The sequence below is a fragment of the Gavia stellata genome, chromosome 5 (genome assembly GCF_030936135.1).
Source record: "Gavia stellata isolate bGavSte3 chromosome 5, bGavSte3.hap2, whole genome shotgun sequence".
NCBI classification, from domain to species: Eukaryota; Metazoa; Chordata; class Aves; order Gaviiformes; family Gaviidae; genus Gavia; species Gavia stellata.
This window is the reverse complement of record NC_082598.1, coordinates 20453139-20473931: the sequence shown is the minus strand read 5'-3', so window position 1 is coordinate 20473931 and position 20793 is coordinate 20453139. Positions and strand designations below refer to the sequence as shown.

Sequence of the window (20793 nt, the reverse complement as noted above, 5' to 3'; positions counted from 1 at the left end):
CTTAATCTTTTTACGGTAGTGTTTTGTGTGTGTGTGTGATATGTAATGAAATAAGTACTGAGGTCATCTTGAATTACCAGTATCAAAAGGTTAATTTTAGTTACCTGTTCTGTTAGATTAACTGTTCTTACAGAGGATATCCTTCTAAGGATAACTGTCTGCTTTACCAAATCTTAATGAGCTAGGTATCAAAGCATCTCAGCGAGGTAGGCATTATTCCCTTTCATAGAGCAAGAAGCTTGGTCAGAGAGAGGTTAATTGATTTTTCACCAAGGTCGCAGCAGAAGTGTGTTGCTGAACCTACATTTTCTAGCTCTGAAGCTTATGCTCTAACAAGACTGTTCTTATTTCTGACATACTAAACTTCCCATTATTACTGGACTGACGTGTTTTCAGGCCCACTGTGTGAGAGGATTTGCAGAATAATATGTGCATCGGTAAAGTTACTTCTGAAACACTGCACTAATAAAAACTTGAAAGGGTAACATTGCAGCTCACCAGTCCCACAGTAGCTATGGCAATGAAGTGCTTGAGGCAGATGTCTGTAGCAGACCACAGTTGACTTTGTGTGTTGTGACAAACCTGTACAATATTCCCTTCCAATACTTCTGTTTGCATTGCTGCTGTTCTAATAATGATTCTTCTCTTTGGGTGGTAACTATTTTTGTATGTTGGCTAATTGTATATTAGAATGTACACTTACCATGGCAGTTAGCAAAAACATCTGGCATCTTGATTGTGTCTATAGAAAGACCTGAATAGTTGACGTGGTCAAGTAATGTGCTAAATTAGATGAGGTTTGAAAGTTGGGATAGTATATTTTGTATAGAACACTTAACAGTCAGTGTGATACCACTTCCTTTAAAAATTGCCTGTGGTAACAAAAGAATGTCTTTTTACTTAGGTGGCACATTTGGAACGAACAGGGCATTACTTAACAGTAAAAGATAACCAGGTGGTGCAGTTGCATCCTTCCACTGTTCTTGATCATAAACCAGAATGGGTGCTCTATAATGAGTTTGTCCTTACAACAAAGAATTACATCCGGACGTGTACAGACATCAAGCCAGAATGGTAAGCCAAAAGTCTTAACACAGTCATTACCTACTGTAAAGCTCTAGTTTTTCTTTCTCCTTTCTTAAATTGAGGTAATTCCTTTCACTTTTCCTGAAGCTAATATTGTTAAAATGGTTTGGGGAACAGCAATGGCATGGATCTGAGCTCTTGTAGATGACTAAAGGTTTTCTTTGTGGATACTTGTTTCTGTTTGTGGGAGTTGTGTGTGAAACTTGGATGCCCAGGCTCTGTATGCAGTGTGTGGAGGGATGCTTGACTTAAAAACAGTTACTTTAGTAAACCTGTTGGGAAGGAGCTGCTTGGAGGTGCTAGGTTTGGGGATATGTCCTAGCACCCACTTGTGTACTTCAGTTAAGAGATATGGGTAGATGTCTGTGTTCTCAAGATCTAGGACCTCTGTTGGCCATAGGTGTCTGTAATTTTTCTGGAAGGATCTGAACAAGTATCTTCCAGCTGAAGATGAGCCAGCAGTGTGCCCAAGTGGCTAAGAAGGCCAATGGCATCCTGGCCTGTATCAGAAACAGTGTGGCCAGCAGGACCAGGGAAGTGATTGTGCCCCTGTACTCGGCGCTGGTGAGGCCGCACCTCGAATACTGTGTTTGGTTTTGGGCCCCTCACTCCAAGAAGGACATTAAGGTGCTGGAGTGTGTCCAGAGAAGGGCAACAAAGCTGGTGAGGGGTGTGGAGCACAAGTCTTATGAGGAGCGGCTGAGGGAGCTGGGGTTGTTCAGTCTGGAGAAGAGGAGGCTGAGGGGAGACCTCATCGCTCTCTACAATTACCTGGAAGGGGGTTGCAGAGAGGTGGGTGCTGGTCTCTTCTCCCAAGTGATGAGTGACAGGACAAGAGGAAATGGCCTCAAGTTGTGCCAGGGGAGGTTTAGGCTGGATATTAGGAAAAATTTCTTTACTGAGACAGTGGTGAGACACTGGAATAAACTGCCTAGGGAAGTGGTGGAGTCACCATCCCTGGAGGTGTTCAAGGAACATGTGGACGAAGCATTGTGGGACATGGTTTAATGGGCATGGTGGTGTTTGTTGGTTGATGGTTGGACTTTATGATCCTACAGGTCTCTTCAACCTCAGTGATTCTGCGATTCTGTGAACAGGGTTCATTCCTTCCTTCATATTTTAAGAAAGCAGGTAGTAATACTGGTAGAGCCTGCCTTGTCATAATACTTACTAGGCAATAGAGCGTATATGAAGGAAATCAGAGGCCTGATCATCTGCAGACAAGAAGAAATATGAATTGTCTTGCCCATCTTTAAGGTTGTACTTACACTGCCCAGTTGGAAGCTTTGGGGACATGGGAAGCTCTTCAACTGTTGTTGAAATTCTGCTGTTGTGCAGAAAGAGTTTAAAGATTCGTAAGCCAGAAAGCTTAGCATACATACATTGTCCATAGTATTTTAATGGAAAATGTATTTGAATTCTTCCTTAGAAAGGTTTTTCTGAACAAGTGCTGTATAGCCTAAAGCAGGATCCTATGATAGGCCTTAGCTGCGTTTTTAAGCTTAAAATGGCTAAGGCCAAACTGTACTCTTGCACAAACTGATATTTAGGTGGACTTGTATGGCCTGTGGACTTTGACATTAAGCAGCAGTGTGGGTCTGTAAGGGATGTGTGGCTGAGCAGGAGCATCTCGCAGTTCTCAAGTGGGTGCTTTTTTGCTTTGGACTCGGGCACTTGCACAGGATGGGACTGAGATGTAAATGTGTGTGCATGAGTGTAAAAGTTTGTTAATCTTAGAATCGCAGAATGAGCTGAAAACAATGGAGAATCTTTGTTTCCCTCAGTTGTAGGATTTCTGTAGGATGCATCTTAAAGTTTGAGTATTAGTAACAAACTTTTCCTTTTTTGACAGGCTGGTGAAAATTGCCCCTCAATATTATGACATGAGCAATTTCCCACAGTGTGAAGCAAAGAGACAGTTGGATCGCATCATTGCCAAACTTCAGTCCAAGGAATACTCGCAGTACTGAATTTATGCTTTGAACTGAAGTTATTCAGAGGACAGCTTTAAGAGATGAAAGGATTCAAAGTTCAAGTTGTGCTCTTCACTTTGGTTCAATAATGGCCTTTATTTGAAAGCTTTTTAATTTTTCTTTACAGTAAATATTCCATTCTGATTTCATAAATTAAACATTTATGCCTCCCTTTTGTGTTGACACTGTAGCTCATACTGGAAAAGCTGATCAATGTTTTGCAGTTTATTGAAAGTAGTTCTATATATAACAATGTTATAAGCATTTCTTTAGAAATGGTTGAAAATGCTTCTAAAAATGTGATTATCGACCATGGTATGCATGATCGTTGTAATTGTTGACATTCCTTTTAGAAGTTGTGAAATGTTACAACTTGTGCTTATGTAGACACGATCTTCAGCTTCAGTACAAAGGTACTGACTTCAATAAAGTCTATTTATACTAATTTTTTGCCACAGTATGTCAGTATTTCTATTGTTTTGATCAACACGTGAGAAGCCATTTAGTCTCCTGTTAAACTGCTGTTTTATTGACATGGCAGTAGTTCAATAATATTAAAAGTGCAGATGCTTAAGCTACCACAGTTACGGTGACATCAATATAATACATACAATTTTGATCCCTTGCAAGCTTGTTTAAATTATGTAGGAATTTGTTTTCGAAATGAAATGCATGCAGAATTTTTTGGAGAATGCTTTCTTCAAACATACTCCTAGATGTTTCTTGGACAGAACTGTGGTAATATGTCCTGTTAAGTAAAGTGTCTGTGGCCAGTTAGAAATTACCCTACTGGGCAATATTCAGATACAGTTTAAGATCAACACAAATAATACTTAAGTGACACTGTAGGTCAGATTACATTGCGCCATTGTAATTTTGTAGTGATTTTTAGTGAAACATGACTTGACAGCATTTTCAGTTTGGAAGCTAATCCCATGTGGAATTTATAGTAAGATTGATCAGAGGGCTAGAACATCTCTCCTATGAGGAGAGGCTGAGCAGCCTGGAGAAGAGAAGGCTCCAGGGAAACCTTCGAGCAGCCTTCCAGCACCTGAAGGGGGCCTGCAAGAGAGCTGGAGAGGGACTTGTTACAAGGCCATGTAGTGACAGGACAAGGGGGAATGGCCTTAAACTGACAAGAGGGTAGATTTAGATTAGCTATGAGTAAGAAATTCTTCACCATGAGGGTGGTGAGGCACTGGAATAGGTTGCCCCGAGAAGTGGACGCTCCAACCCTGGAAGTGTTCAAGGCCAGGTTGGAGGGGGCTTTGAGCAGTTTGGTCTAGTGGAAGGTGTCCCTGCCCATGGCAGGGGAGTTGGAGCTAGATGATCTTTTAAGGTCCCTTCCAACCCATTCTGTGATTCTATAATTTTAACATATTTGGTCAGATTGCAGTTTTTCCTCTCCCTGGAATACCCTGAGGTTTGGTCCTTCAGGCAAAGAGGAGCTGGAGCAGCACTTGCTGAAACAGGTTCCCCTGGAATTGGAACTGTGTGTTGTCATGCTGTAAGGCTGAACCAAAAATAGGTTATGTTTGGAGAGCTGGCAACTAACCTCAGTTGTAAGACTAATCTCTAAGCACTGATGTTTGGGGTATCCTATTCAAATCATAGCAGTTGGCTACAAAATTACTTGGAATCAAGTAACTTGAGGATTCTGTTCTAATTCCAACTTCTTTCCTAAAATACCATTTATGTGAGGAGGAGTGGAGAAGTTCTGAGAATTTATTTTTTGGTTAGCAATGAAAAGAGTATTGTGAAAGAAAACATGTTTGAAGATGAAAATTTGACTGAATTTATAATAACACAAGTGAGGCTTGTGAGTCTGCCCCAAGTTTGATAAGCAAGTGAGGGAGTGGGGGATGTCCCCCTCTTCAGGCATTGTGGGATAGGTCTGGACTTTCCTGCCCTATGGAATTTTCAGTAGGAAGGAGGGAGGTTGGCTTTTTATAAAATCTTGAACTGCTTTAAGTTTTCTGAGTGCAGTTACAAGAGTTTTTATTTAAAACGTGGGAATCCTGCATTCAAACAGTTTGATTTCAAACTAGTATTCCTAAACATACAAACATTTGTTTTGCAAATTCCTGCTCTAGGATAACCCAAGTTCAATGTGTGGGGTTTCACGATGGCTTGTTTATCGTCCTTCTGGGGGGTGGTGGAGCTACTTCGTGCAATGCTGAAAAATGGCTGCTCCCCAGGTAAGAATTTCTCTAGTATTTGTGTGCAGCTTTCAGCTAAACGGTGTAGAACTGCCTTCTGTACCACTCTTTGGAGGTATGGCAAGGTCCATGAGCACAGCCAGTTCTCAGTGTGACATCCCTTGAGGACCCCAGAACCAGCTGGCATAAATAGCAGTGGCTTTGGTACTTGCAAATGGGGGAGCAGATGGCTGTGGCTGAGAGTGGAACTTGACACGGGAGAGGCTTTGGCCTGCTTTTCTTTCTCTTTTTTTAATTGTCATACCCACGGACTCAGCTTGGGCTGTGACAGCCAGCCTGGGATCTTTCCCTCCTCTGCCTTTGCTACCAGGAGTGCAAATCCTACAGGCCAAATTAATGTCCTCTGACAGCTGTGCAAGCCTGCCATCTTCCAATTAAGTCTGTGACACCTGTGCAGTCCAGCTAAAGGCACAGGGGTGCACCGGTGTCCCTGGCTTAATTGGAAGGCTGTTGGGTGTCCTAGCTGTCACTGGGGACAGAGCAGGCCCAGTGCCCTCTCACCTCCTGGCAGTGGGAGCGTGAGCTATGGGAAGCAGCTTGGCTCTTGGGATCCCCCTGGGATCGGGGGGCTGGTGCTTTGAGGAGGTACTGAAGCTCAAGCATCTTGGGAACCTAATGGATTTGACACTTGCTTGACGTGTATATGTCATTGTGATTCCCTGGAAAACACTTCTTTTGCTGAAGAGCTGACAAGCAAAGCACTGGCAGTACTTTAGGACTAAAGCGGCTTCTCATACTGGACTGTGTGCGCTAAATACGCAGTCGTTCCTTCACTAAGGATCATGTAGTGGAGAACGGCCCCAGGGCTGGAGCAGGGAAGCTCAGTGACTGTGCAGGCATCTTGCAATCGCTGTTCTGCTGCATGATACCGATTTCTAACAACTGAGCGTACTGAAGGGTTTGGGGCAGTAACATACAGACTTGCTTAAATCACTGTGCACATCTTAAGAGTTACTGCACATTTCACTTTTTTAGGATGTAATTTTAGAGCCATATAGCAGTGGGAAGGGAGCAAGTTATCTAAGAAGTCAGTGGCCCTCTGAAGGAGTAATGAAAGGGAGAGCATGGCTTCTTAGATATTTTCTAGGTCCTAAAGGGAAACTGTATCAGGAACCCTTTATTTAACTACAGATATCTCAGGGATACCACAGATGCATGCAGAATAACTTGGTTTTGAAGATAGCCCTGGGTTTTTTTAAGTTATGTGTTGAAAGGTAAAAACCTCATTGCTGTTTTTCTGGTGGAAAAACTGTCAAAAAAGGTTGCCCAGAGAAACAAGCGGAGCCCAAGAAGGAGGTTTAGGAATGAGGCTGCTTTATCTATGAGCATGTGAAGGTCACTGCCTCCCTCTTAGAACAGTTAAACACACCCGCAGTCGTGCTCATCATCAGCTTCGGCATTGGCTGCTTATGCTGTAAAGTACATCCGCTGCCCTGACCAGCTTCAGACGTTTGCTCTTCTGCAGCCTTCCATGCCTTACTACTGTTGCTTCAGAGCGTACAAACTACTAGCTAGAGTGTAAGCATGTTTATTTTGGAGTACTGAGGAATTGCTCCCTTAGGATTAGTTGGTTATCTGCTTAGGAACAATCTAAAAGGAGAGGCAATGCTTTGTTTACTTACAGTGATTTTTACCAGAGGAGTTCTGGTGGTTTTTGAAAATACGTGGTTTGTATAAAACTATTTACAGTGTGGGACTTTTGAAAATATAGATGATAGGAAAATAGTACTAAGTGGAAGGAATATATTTTTTGAAAAGAGGAGAGTCTTCCATCTTAATCGTGCTTCTGTATGATACCTCAAAGCAGTAAAGGGCTAATATTGATGTGAGGTCATAACTATGTTTTTGTTAGATGCAAAGGTAGTTACTGATGACTGAGTACATAAAGCTGTGTTTAGGTACATAGCTATTAACAATATGAAGACATAAAGGAGTGGCCAGTTACACTGTGTTTAGATTTCTAGATTTTCTTGCATTTAGAATTTTTGTCAGAAAAGAATAAATGGTGACATCATGCTTCACTATGTCTTGATGTCATAAAAACCCCTGAACTTTTGCTTTTGGGAGATCTGTACGTAGACCAGCACAAGAGACGCATGCTGAAGTTCCTTTTGGGGTTACAGGAGTGCATTCATTTATTGGACCTGTGTTCGCTCACTGAAGCGGATGTGCCATTGGTGTGGGCAGGTTTGTGTTGTTGGTATGTTCTGTGTCGGTGCGGTCAGCTTTGCCTGGTGGAGCAATACCAGCGATTTCTGATCACCACCTCCCTTTTTGGGTCAGGGCTTGTGAAACACCCTTAGTTTGTGACGTGTAATTTTCAACCTGCGCTGCTGCACAGTGCATATTGGAAACTGCTAATTACTTGCCGTAAGAAATGCCGCTTAAAGCAAAAATGCTGAAATCAGCTTTCAGTATGTCACTTAAAAAGATACCTTAACAAAAGTGAAAGGGCAAATAGTTTTCCTTCCATCCAGTCAACCTATATTTATTAATTTGTAATCAGGTAGCTATAGTTTCCTTCATTTTCTGACAGTTTAGCAATAAAAAGCCATACCACACCATGATCCTAGGAGGCAGAGAGTTGTATTCTAAAGCACATGAATTTATTCACTTTCTGTAATTTGTGAGGAATAGCCGTTTATCTTGCTTTTAGAACCGCTGAAGGTTTTAATAATAAACATCTTTTACTATTAGAAGTATAATCTTGTATCAGTACTTTGACCTTTTGAAATTGTTTAACTTCAGGACTACGTATGTGACATAAGATTTATGTGAAGCAGAGAGGGGAAAATTATCTACTTGGTCAACGTAGTTCATTTTTCTACTAATGCATCTTGCACTGGTAGCTTTCTTTTGCAGTATGCTTCCTAGAACCAGCCATTGGTCCCCAGTAATAGAAACGTCAGATATTTTTGAGCTTTAAAGCCAGGATGAAGCCATTACACGAGAGCGTTTGCCCCTCTTTCCACTTTCCTTTCACGAATGACAAGCTTGGGCTGCCTCTAACTTGCACTGATGAGTTTGAGATAAGTGGTTGGCATCAAGGAGATCCCAGCTTCCAGTATCAAGGGATTAAACTAAATATGGTAACAGCAGTAAAATAACATTCCTGTAGCAGCAATAACAGACTAGTTCTGCTGCTTGGAGGCATTCTCATTTTGCAGTTTCAACTCAGATATGGTAGTTTCTCAGGAACACTTGAATGTATGTGGGACAGATGATAAAATAATTTTCATTTGTGTATATCTTGGCTCTGAGTGATTCTTTAAGCTTTTTTCCAGCTATGAAAGCTATGCAGTAGTTGTGTTGTATGGAAAAATAAACCATAGCACAAATTAATGTTGATAATAAATATTTCCTGTGGCTCTAAACATCTATTATTTTGGGTTGGTCTTTTTCTTTTAGCTAAAGTACGCTTTTGCCTTCCATTTGAATTCAGTGTTTATTTTGTAAGCATATCACATTAATGTACCTAGCCTCATTGCTTCCAGCAGCATAAACAACAAACACTTAAAGCATCAAGCACTTACCGGGCTCCATAGAGTGGAGGGGTGCTGGTGGACCTATTTCCTGGCTGCTTTGTCTGCTTAAATATTCAGCCATGTAGTGAAACCACTTCTGCTTATATTAGTAACCAGTTTTATCCTCGGAAATATCAACCTTTGCAGCTTTGTGAAGATGCTAGTGTTTGCTATTGAAATTCATGGGTGATTTTAAAGACTTACAAACTAAACTTGACCCTTCAAAACTTGGAATGGTATCTCTGAGGTTGTTTCATTTTGCATGTTGAATAACAAGCAACTGATAAGCCTTTTACTATGACAGGGATAGTATCGTTCTTCTAAAAAAATGTAATGTGCTGTGAACCTTTCCTGAAAGGCTTACAATTTGTACAGCGGCAGGAGGTTAAAAGCAGTGTGATTCACAAAATGTTTCTATGAGCAGCTAGCTGTCCAAGAGGATATTGACAGCTTTGTTCCAATGAGTTACTGGGTTATGTAATATAATAGAAGTAAACTTAAATTACTGCTACTTTTACATACTTTAAAAAAAAAAAAATTGATTAACAGCAGAAATCAAAGATAAGAATTGACAAGGATTTAAAATTCCAGTCTTAATGTTCAAAATAATATGTACCCTGTTTGTTGAAAACAGTCATTTTGTGTTCGGTAGATTTATGGACAATGAACAGCTTCTCCCTATAAGCAAACCAGTGTTAAAGAAAAGTCCATACAAGAATGGAAACAAGAATATTAGCATATTTATTTCATTTTGGATGTTAGATCGGGGCTGTGCTTCACATGTTTCTGCTCTGAAGCTCCTTGTTGGACTCGCCGCCGTGTAGATCCAAACACTCTATTCAGATGTCTGCTCTCTACATGCTCGAGCATTGTCAAATACAAGGTTAAACGGTAACGTGGCGGTAGAGTTGTGATTTTTCTGCAGCCTAGAGAAATCCTGTTTGTTTCTGGAGGAGAATTATGGAAGGAAAAGTGAATAGGAAAATATTCCATTATATGAAATGGTAACGGCCTACTTCATGATCTCTTTCATAATCATGTCTGTTCTTCACACAATAACTGCCTGCAATTAATATTATTTTTGCAAGTGAAGCTTAAGAATCCAACCGTTTGTAGTCTCCTGGCTTGATATGAGACTAATGTTTAGATCTCTTATTAGGTACGCTGAGGTTTCGGAGATTAATTTGCTTTTTTTAGCAGTCTCTTGATCAAACTAATCTGATTATAAAAACAACTTTATCAATGCTAGGCTGTCTAGACTCAGAACTTCCTAAATTAGCAACAAAGCAGCAAATCTTTGCTCTTACTACTTCCAAAACTTTGACACTAAAAAAAGTAAAAATTTGCAGAGACATTCTAATTGCCTTTCATTACGTTCACGTTAATCTGCTTTAAGAAAAACCATTATTCTTTCCCTTGATTTCGGGCAATGTGTAGCAGAAAGGACGTGTGCTTGCAAGCTGAAATACAGTGTCTGGTACAAATGCCTGCCTAACTCAGAGTAGGTTTTCTCCTGGTGAGGTTTGTTTATATTAATTGGATCAAATAGGATGATGTCAGCGAAGAAATCAAAAGTTAATGATCTGTCAAATCCCTTTGAAATATCTATCAATTATTTCTGAGGGTTTGCTGCCTCTTTGTGGTATTTCTTGTGTAAAAATGGAATTCTGTATCGATCAAAGCTTTTCTTGGGATTGTGCAAAAGACAGTTAAATGCAATTTCCCCGAGTTCTACAGTGTGTGACTGGGAGTCTTTCTTTCTCCCTCCTTCACATTCCTCCCCACACGATACAACATACAGTGCCAAAGGAGTCACCAAACATTTTTCGAATGTCTGTAATATATTTTGTGATGATGGGGTGCTACTGCTTTATCAGTAAGCTTTGAATAATGTGCTGAACGGTGAAGCTTCTTACCTTTTTCATTATCTGAGGGATGACAAGAGATCTTGTCATACCTTTCAGTACCTTCATTTTTAGACATCTTTACCATGATTGATAAAATAGTGGTGAGTCTGCTCTGTTTATGTCACTCAGCATTTTGCTAATGAGCTGAATGTATCCAGAAGCAGGCAGAATAGCTGTGGGGTTTTTCTCAGATGTAAAGATACTTACACTAGAGGCAGAGACTCATAACAAGCCAACCGTCTTGATTCCTGCTAATTTGGGTTATTCTAGGATTTTTTCTCCCCTTTGATTAGTTACTTCATATAGTTACTTCATAACTATAATCACAGAAATCAGAGAAATGTTATTTTTGGGAAATTATAATCTGATAGGGCTTCAGTAATTTATTTACATTGTTAATTGGTGGTGAGACTATAAAAGTTATGAACTACCTCATAAGTTCATGCCTGCCTACATCTGAATGGCACGTATTCACTGGTTATTATTTATAATTTTGGGGGTATTGAACTGCTGGAGATTACTCATGTTGAAAAGCTGCTGGAAGGCCTGAACTAGGAATTAAATTATCATAGTGGCTTCATTTTGTTAACAGTCACGTTGAAAATATCTTGCTTGCAGGACAATCAAACTCATCAGTGTTCTGCTCTTCCACTTCAGTAGACAAAGTTTTAATCAGTGGCACACTCGATCTTGCAGAATTCAAGGAAAATAATTTCCTGCATTTTTGAGATGAGCAAAAATTCGGGTAATCTAGCTTTTAAACTCCTGGCACTTTTTTTCTTTCTTTTTGAATAATCAGCTTTAATTCATTCAGTTGCCTATTTCATGTAACTTCAATTATCAAGATGACCCAATGCTTAGATGGGATTAGCTCACGGATGAAGAGCAAGCAACTGAATCTGAACTCGGGGAAGGCAAGTAATAGACTGATGGGGAGATCAAAACATTTTGAAGAAATGTACCATTTCCTCTGAAGTTGTGTATCTGCAATTGGTCTTTGCATTTAGATGGCTTTAGAGAACCTTGTTGTTCATTTCTGATGGTCACACATAGCAGCATTTACAAAAAAATACTTTTCTACTGTCCTCTTTTTCTTGGACCTGCCATCCTATCTTAGCAGTCGGTCATCTAGCTTCAGTTATCTTTCAGATGAAGCACAACAGTGTATACAATCTGCATCATCTAGCAAGCTTATAAAAATGAGTTATATTCTAGGTCTTGTTTTTCTTCAAGACTCTTAGCAGCCTGGACTCAGCTCTGGGATGAAGACCATGAGTGCCAAAGCCAGTGCCAGTTAGTTCTTTGGTGTAACTGAACTTTCTGAAACAAGGGTAAAACTTGTCTGTGCAGTAAGCGTGCAGTAACTCTAAGTACAAGATGGTATAACAAATTTCAACAGTAACTAATAATCATCTAGAATCTTACCGCCTTCTGCTTTAATTGGAAGGACCATTTCTTCTCTCACCATAAAGACTCCAACACAATACTGCTGCCTTTTTGATGAGAGGAAGACTGAGCGGATGTTAGTCACCTAGTTTAGTGTACTGTGTGAAAGTATTCAGAAATACAGTGATACATACAATCATAAGAAGGATATTGGACATAACAGAACTTTAGAAAAGCCGGCTCTGATAAATTCCTATACCACCACCATTCAGTGGATGGAAAGTATCCATTTTCTGAATTTTAATCAATCACACTCAGTTTTCTGAATGCAATTTTCTTTCAGCAGAACCTTGTATTTTTTTGAATGGTAGCATGTAATTGAAGTTTGGGAGTGTTATTCCAGGATACTTTAGAAAAGCTGTATTTTGGTTAATCTTGATCTGTTATGCTAATATTGGAAAATCTGCACAAGTAGCTCGTGTGGTTGAGGCTGATGAATCCAATGTGCGGAAGCTGCTCTGGAAACTCCAGGTCTTTCAGGTAGCTTGGAACTGGGCTGTCTAGCCATGTGAAGGTGAAAAACGTCATCTGGATTTTAGCTAGAATACCAATGAGAAGCCAAGGAAAAAAAGCAAAATACTGAAATAATGTTTTAAAGGTGACTGTGGTTGCTGTGTTCTCGTCCACTGGTGGTTTCATTCATTAGTTATGCCTCATCTTACATTTTTGTATCATAGACATGAGTTATCCTGAAAGTTAAATAGAAACCTAAACACTCTGTCATCTCCACTTATTTCTGCTGTAAGTAGGTTTTTGCTCCTCCAGGGCTAATTGCTTTTATAAACATTGTCTAACAATGTTGCTTGACTTTTCCAAGGGTCTGGTACTTAAACTGTTGATCTCCTCAAGTATTAAAAGGATGTAGTACCTAGCTCCAGAGGTGTTCATAAAGCGAAATGAAATCATTTGATGGAAGGTGCTAAGGAAGCTTTAAAGTATTAGCCTAATAGAAAACCTATCAGTGGACTTTTAAAGCCTTTCCTCTTCAATTTTTATGGACTGTCTTAATTAACTTTAAAGGGCTTTTATGCACTTATGAACAGGCTAAGTAGAAAAATTCTTTTTTTTTTCAGCTGCAAATAAGATACAGAGACGGCGTCTAACTTTATTTTAGAATATCTGATATTATAGGCTTTTGCCCTGTGAGAAGGGATTTTCAACTAATGAAGTCTAGTAAAGTCGGGAATAAAAAAAGTTACATGTGTCTGCAGAGGCTGAAAACTTGGAAAAAAGAAAATGACAATGGTGAATGAAAGAACAGTAACCATAAAACATTTTGAGGTATTTATGATCACAAGCTTTAAAAATAGTGGGGACCACAGCACTCAGTTTAAATGGTACACTGATTATTGGAGGGGTATTAAACTGCCTAAACAAAATGTACAGCCATAGAATATCACTTTGTGTTGTAGAATCTTAATTTAGAGGCTACAGCTGAGTTGAATCCTGATCCCCTTGGGATTGTTCTGATACAGATCTGTCTGCTTACATGGAACATGTAAGTTGAAGATGAATGACTTTTCTGTCTCAAATCTTCCATACGCTTCTCAAACCACAGACCTCTAGAAGCCTCACTTTTCAGGGAATTTCTCAAGAGATCACTCCGTGTAAAGAAAAGAAAGATGCGTTCGTGATGCTCTGGCTTTTGCCTGCAGCAATGGGGTACATTTACTCTTTGAGAGGTCTCTCCAAAACTTGGCGCTTGGTGATACCAGATCTGTTATTGGCTCAAACAGTAGTCCCTGGCCTTAGTCTTGTCTCTGTGCACCAGCCTCAGGGGAAAGAGGATGTGCTGTCTGTGAGAAGACAAGTCCAGCCTCAATTTGAAAGATTCATCCTGATTCACCTTATTCCCATACCAGACAGGTTTTGCAGGTAAAAAACTCTCAAACCCACACACACAGAAAAAAAAAACAGTTTCTAGTTTATTTAACAGACTTTGGAAGTCCTTAAGCTGAAAACATGGACGCAAAGAGCAAACCAAATTAAGTTCTGGACTGTATTTAACAAGATGCCTTTCTAGCTGCTTTGCTATACTTAGTACTCTGGCACATTCTAACTGCACGCTATTATGCTGTGTGCGTCTCTGAAGAGATGTGAGTAATTGTCCCTGTTCCACCTGCACCAGGCCTCTTTCTTTCAGCACAGATGAGGTATTAATAGTTATGCTGAGGTTACTTTTGTTATTCAAACATTTCCTGGATTTTGCTGTTTCCTCCACCCCTCATCAATCCATTTGTCCCAAGTTCCTTGCAAGAGTTTATTTTATCTCCACCTTACTCCTTCCTGCCCACAGGACTGAATACACCTTAGCATCTACTCTGTGGAGCTGTTAGCACACTGGGATATTAGACAAGGGTTATTTGTGGATTTTATTATGTTTGGTTACACACTTCTAGTAATAGAAGTAACATACAAAGTTTTTTGCTTCATCACCAACATCACAGTAACAATGTTAGCGTGCTAAATCATGCGATAGACAAATAGATTGTTAGTCATTTCAGTAATGGCTGGTTGACTGAAAACATCTACAAATGGTCTGGAGGAGCAATACATAGTGCTATAAATAAGTTTTCAGATCTTGTTTTGCTGCCAGCAGAGGTGTGCTCTGCAGAGGCCTTCAATAGGTTCTGAGTACTTTGCAGCTATAAGACAAGACTACAGCTGGATCTCCATTAGTAACAGATCGCTGTGCGATTAAGCTTAACCTACCAGTGATGCTCCCAGAGGGGCAGCTCTCTGAACTTCAGATGAAGAGATTTTGAGCTAGAGCAAATGGTTAAGAGCAGGATGAGGAACAATGTTTGAAGGAAAAAGATAAGAAAAACACTCAAATGTTTAAGAACCCATAATCTGTTTTGAGACTTTTAAAGAACATTGCATTGGAGGGACAGATAGTATGTCTGTCGCCAGAGGAGAGGAAGTAGGGTAAATGCCACCTACTGAAGTGTATAAATAATCAGGTATTAGGAAAAAAAATAAGGAAAAGAAAAAACAAAAAAGAAAATGAGACAAGAAGAGAAAGGAGAAGAGTCCAAACTGTAGGATTTTTCCATTCAAAATGTAGGAACTTTGGTTCAAACCACAGAATTTTAGTGCAGACTTTACCTCAACAGCATAAATAGCTCAGAGGTCAGGCTATGCTGGAGTACGGATTCAGGGTGGAATGCACTAAGACTTAATACGAAGACAAAACGTGCAATGTCAAGTTGCTTAAAATTTTAGAAGTGAGATGCTTTAAACACTGACACCTCAGAGGGAAGAGAAGAAAACAATTCAAGAAGGATGGTGAAGTAGAAAGGAATTTTATGCCTTAATTGTTGCTGTCTGAAAAGTTGAAATAAATTCTTAAACCACATGAAGTTTTGTGGGCCACTGATGAGCAGCCTTGACAGGCTGAAGTCTCTGAAGGAAAATACTCAAGCAATTTGAGAAACAAATCATTGTGGACATAGTGAACACCTTGTTTCTGATGTAGTTTCCATATTCTGTTGCTGGGAACCTTCCTGCTGTATTTTTACCTGGTTTAGGCCAGGATGAAAGGCTCTTTGACCTCATATGGAACAGAGGTGCCTGTCACAAAGGTTCCTCTGGATGACGAATTCAGGTATTCTTGGCTAGCTTTCCTTCAGACAAAGTCAAATCACATCAAAAAGCTGAGTTTCTGCTACACTCAGGTATGTTTCATGGTATTGCATGTTCATGCCACATTTGGGGACTGAAGAAAATAAGGTTTCCTCAACAAATAGAATAGTCAAAGGATTCCCTGGGTATTACTAAATGGTGGTTTCTTCCTTAAAATATCAGGCGAGGGGGAGCGAGGAGCTTCAGTGGGCTTTTGATCGGAGTTGTGGCAGAAAACCATCTTCAGTCTTTCCATTGATGGCTCTGGGCTGTTGTGAGTGTGCTGGGTGCTGCTCAACAAACCCCTGGCCCTCCCAGTTACGATCTGGAAGCAAAAACAGTATTTTTTTTTTAAATGAAAACCATATAATATGTTCTTACATCAAATAGAACATATATTCTGAAAAAAATTACCACCTACATTATTCGCTTTCCATTTATAATTTTCTGAGTTTTGTGATACCAATGTTAGCTGATGGGGAAAATGTTCCCCTTGTCAGAGGACCGCGCTTGAGGTGCTGGGTATGCGATCAGGATAAGGAGTACTCAGGGAACGTGGGGTCAACGCAGTCCGATCTATTTCCGCTAATCGTTTGGCAAACACTTTACAATCATTATATTCAGTGTGACTTCACTGTGTCCAACGACGAATTTGACGGCGGCTTACCGGCCGTCAGCTTCACGTTTCCTTACGGCCGGGAGGGCTCCCCGCTGGTCTGGGGCGCCTTTGCAGGGCGGCGTTGTCACCACGGCGGCGACAGGAGCAGGCGGCTGGATGCACCGGCACCGGCGGGAGGGAAGTCACGTCGCCGGTACCACTTCTGTGGTCACTGACACGCTTAAAAAAAAAAAAAAAAAAATTATCCTGCTTTTCTCCCGCTCCTTGAAAACGGGGTGCTGAGGAAAATGCCCCCCAAAAACGGAAAGAGCGGGGTAAATCGTACCTGACAGATGGGGACTCGCTAGCGACTCTGAGGCGAAGTTTCCCGCGGGCGGGCGGGAGGGAGGGCCGGAGGCGGCGCCCCGCCCCCGTCCCCTCAGGCGCCCGCCGCGGGCCGGCTCGGGCCGGGCTGCGGCGCCGGGGTCACGCCTGTGCCCGCACGCCTCTCGCCGGCCTCGGGTCGTACGCTGGAAGGCGAGCTCCAACTTTTCCGGCGCGGCGCGGCACGGCTTAGCGCCGCTCGACGCGGGGCGGGGCGGGGGAGGCCGGGCCGCGGCCGGGAGGGCGGGCCCGCCCGCGGCGGCGCTGGCCCGGCGCGGCGGGGGAGGACGCGCGTCGCCACTTGCCCGCTGCTTCCCCGCCGCGGTGCAGTCGTAGCTCCCGCAAGCGCCCCCTTGTTTCCTTGCGCAGGCTACGCTGCCGAGCAGGGACGGGGGTGGGTGGGGATGGAGAGGTCGCCTGGCGCCGGTGATTCAGTGCCGGGGTCCGTGGCACAGCCTGTCCCCGGCGGCGGCGGCGGCAGCGGAGCGAGCGCGCGCACGTGACGCCGGCTCCGGCTCCTCCGTGCCGCCACAAACAGAGGCGCACACACGCACACGCGCTCCCCGCTCCTCCATCCAGCCTCCGCGCTGCCGCTCGCTCCCTCTCGCACGCACCGCGCAAGCCGCCGCCAGGGCGAAGCCGTCGGCGCACTCCGCCGCGGCAGCACCGGCAGCAGTGATCGCGCAAGAGGCAAGAGTTTGCGAAGGCTGCTGCGTGCCTTCCCGAAGAGGTTTTGCGCCCAGAGGATGGCTGGCTGCGGGCTGTCAGAAGACGCTTGCTTCTCCTCCTTCTTTTACAACTACACCTCCTCCTGGGAGACCTCCTACAACCAGGTAAGGGGTGGCCGGTGCTGCGAGGCGCGCTCGCCGCCGCTGCGCCCGCCGGGCTCCTCGGGGGAGGCGAAGGTGGTGCCTGTGCGTGCAGGAAGGGGCTGGAAGTGTTTCTGCTCAGCATCTGTGGGGGGCATCGGCCGAGGAAAGAGAGGAGAGAAAGGAGCCTTTTTTCCGTGTGCCTTTTAGCCCCCGTCCCTCCGCCTCCGCCCCTCCCGTGAGGAAGAGGAGCGGGAGGAGGGCTGAGGAGCGGGAGCCGTAGTGCGCGGAGGGCTGCGCGCTACCCGGGAGCAACTCGGGGCACAAGAAGGCAACTCGGGCCAGGCGTCCCCGAGCCTCCCCCTCGGCTGCGCTCGCCGCCGTCCTCCGCGCGTTGAGGGCCCCCGCTGAGGGCAGCCGGACGAGTTTGCCGGGGCGGGGGGAGTAGGCGTGCGAGAGGACCCCCGCACACCCCGTCCCTTCTCCCTGCGAAATGGCTGCATATGCGTTCAGCCTCGTAATTTCGGGTCCTGCCTCGGTGGAAATAGTTCGGCGTACCCGTCTCTCTTGATTCAGCCCCCCACCCCCTCCACGTACTTAACTTTGATGACTGTGCAATGCGGAGCGCGCAGCCAGATAACGCCGGCTCCTCCGGCCGGGTCGGTCTCTCCCGCCCGCCCCCTGGCTCGGGCCGCGGGGGTGGCTGGCGAGGTGGTGAGGGAGAGTGGGGAGGAACCAGAAATCGCGCCTCAGAGGTAGAGAGCTATTCTGGGAGCCTCCAAAACGTCTTTAATTAAGTAACTGTTGTAGTCTGCTGCCCCCGCTGCTTGTTTGGTGAAACTCTACAGGCAACTGTCGTTTATAACTACATCGGGGTGTGTGTGTGAGTGCGTGCGTGTGGAAGGGGGTTTCTGGTGCAGGCGTGAGAGGAAAAGTTGGGCAGCGGGTGGAAGCGGGCTGCGGGGCAGGTGGAAGGCACCCCCGAGCTGCGGAGGCGGCGGTGCCCGCGCGGCGGCGGGAGAGCCGCCCGCGGCCCCTGAGGCGGCCAGGGGCTCCGGGCTGGGGGGGGGGGGGGGGGGGGGGTCGCCTCCCTGCGGGGGGGCAGAGCCGGCTGAGCTCATGGAAGAACGCGCAGCCCGCAGCCCCGGTTTCCAGGGAACTGAAATCCCCAAACTAGCAGTTGCCAGTTTAAGGTTACACCTCGCAGCGAGGGATCGAGAAACCGCGCGCTCCTCCCTGCCTCCAGGAGTTAGTAACACCGAGCAGCGAGGAGCGGGGCCCCTCCTCGGGCAGCAGCCAGACGGCCGGCCGGCCGGCGAGCCCGGGCGCGGGCGGCCCGCGGAGTTCGGGGGCCGGGCCGTCGCCGTGGGGCCCTGGAGCCCCGACAACCGGGTCGTCCCTTCCGGCAGCCGAATAAATACTGATCTCTGGTGTCCGGGGTGCGAGCGGGGCACTTGCCGAGCCCGTCTCGGAAGGCACCTCGCGCTAGGTTAAGCTGCCTGCCGCGTCTGTCGCCCCAGTCCGGGGGCAGCCTTCCTAGCAGGGAACAAGTCAGGCTCGCTTGCGCTGAGGAGAGGGGGGTTTCGTGTGGGGAGCAGACACACACAGGCACGTATCAAACCCGGAGCCACCGCTGCTTGCTGTCTCCCGAGTGCGCCGGAGCCCCTCGGGCTCGATGAAGTCGTCAGGTGTCGCCGGTGGCCCCGCGCCTGGCGGGGCGGGAGGGCGGCAGGTGCGCGGGGGTGGCGGCCGTTGGCGGGTCCGTAACGGCCAGCGCCGGCTCGCGGCTGGCAGGCCCGGGCAGGGCGCCGCCTGAGAGCCGCCGCTCGGGGCGGGGAGTGGGGGGGCTGCCCGAATTCACGGTCCCGGTCCTCAGCAGCACGGCGTGCCCGATGCCCGGGGGTGGCTGCGGTGCACACGGGTGCCGGTGTGTTTATATGCGCAGCGAACGTACATTATTATCCTGCTAAATACGAGTCCGTGCAAGTAACAGATTTAAGAAGGGCTTATGCCTGGAATAAAAGGCAGGCAGTCATACGAGGAGTCCTTTGAAACCATCGGAGGAGGAAGATGGTTAGGAACGCAGACAATAAAATCAGGCTTAAACCAGTTCCTTTATCTAAAGTTAGTTTCATTCTGTAGCGAAACAGTTCCGTGCAAGAATGGCATTGTGAAATGATAGGTTCGCTTACATTTCTTTTCAGGAGAGCAAGCCCGTATCACAATGGAAGCAGGAAGAATTACTGCCAAATCCAGAGTTGATCGATTCTAAATACCAATGTTGAACTGTATCTAAGGGAAAACGGGGGAGATAATTCAGGATGCAGAAGGTCTATTTATAGAAGGACTATATAAACTGTAGGATATATACCCAAAGTTGAATTAAATATGCATGATTAGGAAAGGAGTTTAGAAGGAGAAGGTGTAGTCATTATATAGCATTACAATGGGAACAGATGAGCTTGCAAGACTTTCCTGGGTGAAGATGAGAAGAATTTTTAAGATACGTATTCCTTCTGGTGCTCAAGGCTCCTTTCTATTTTCATCTTTTGCGTATTACGTTAGCATTTACATCAGTCAAATTCATCAGCTGAGGATTAGCAGTAGATGTTAGTCTGAATATGAAATCAAAATGAATATGGGATTTTGCTGCAAATAAATTTTTCTCACGAGTTTTAACACTTAAAAAGGCAGAGTTGCCTGAAATTTGAGTCAGCCATATTCATGTTTGTTTCTTTTTACCTGAATTGCATCCCCCCCCCAAAAAAAAAAAAGCTTGCAAACCATTTCTTCTTGCTAAATATAGCAACGTAGCTGAAATAAGATTTGTTTTGTATACTCTGTTTAAAACAAAACAGCAAACAGAGAAACTTTAAAACAAAGTGCTGAGATGAGAAGATGGGTCGACTACTGGAAGAATAGTTTTTTATTCCTAGATCAATATGATGCACTCTTACCATCTAGTATGAGGTAAAAGGATCCCTTGTATAATATCAATAGCAGTTCAGCCATAGCTTACTAAAAGAATATTTTCCTGGCATCTCAAGACTTTAATGAGAGTATAAGTAATCAAAATAAGACTTAATAATGGAACCAGTCAGGTTAAAGAGAACAGTGATTTCTTCTAGAAGCGTAACATACTATCTGACAGTTGGAAAGCAGAGATCGGACAGGAAGGCTGAGAGATGCGTTTCAACTTCTGTATTTTTGATGCATTATTGCA

General features: G+C 44.2%; 1 protein-coding gene across 2 annotated transcripts in view; it reads left to right on the top strand.

Annotated features, from left to right (window-relative positions):
• Window positions 1-3504, top strand: part of DHX15 (DEAH-box helicase 15) — a 48076-nt gene extending 44572 nt beyond the window's left edge. For both annotated transcript variants that reach the window (XM_059817393.1, XM_059817394.1), the window contains 2 exons: window positions 905-1074; window positions 2939-3504. In XM_059817393.1, coding sequence (XP_059673376.1) covers window positions 905-1074; window positions 2939-3056 — 288 coding nt within the window. In that variant the 3' untranslated portion in view covers window positions 3057-3504. The remainder of the gene's footprint in view (window positions 1-904; window positions 1075-2938) is intronic.
• The last annotated feature ends 17289 nt before the right edge of the window (window positions 3505-20793 follow it).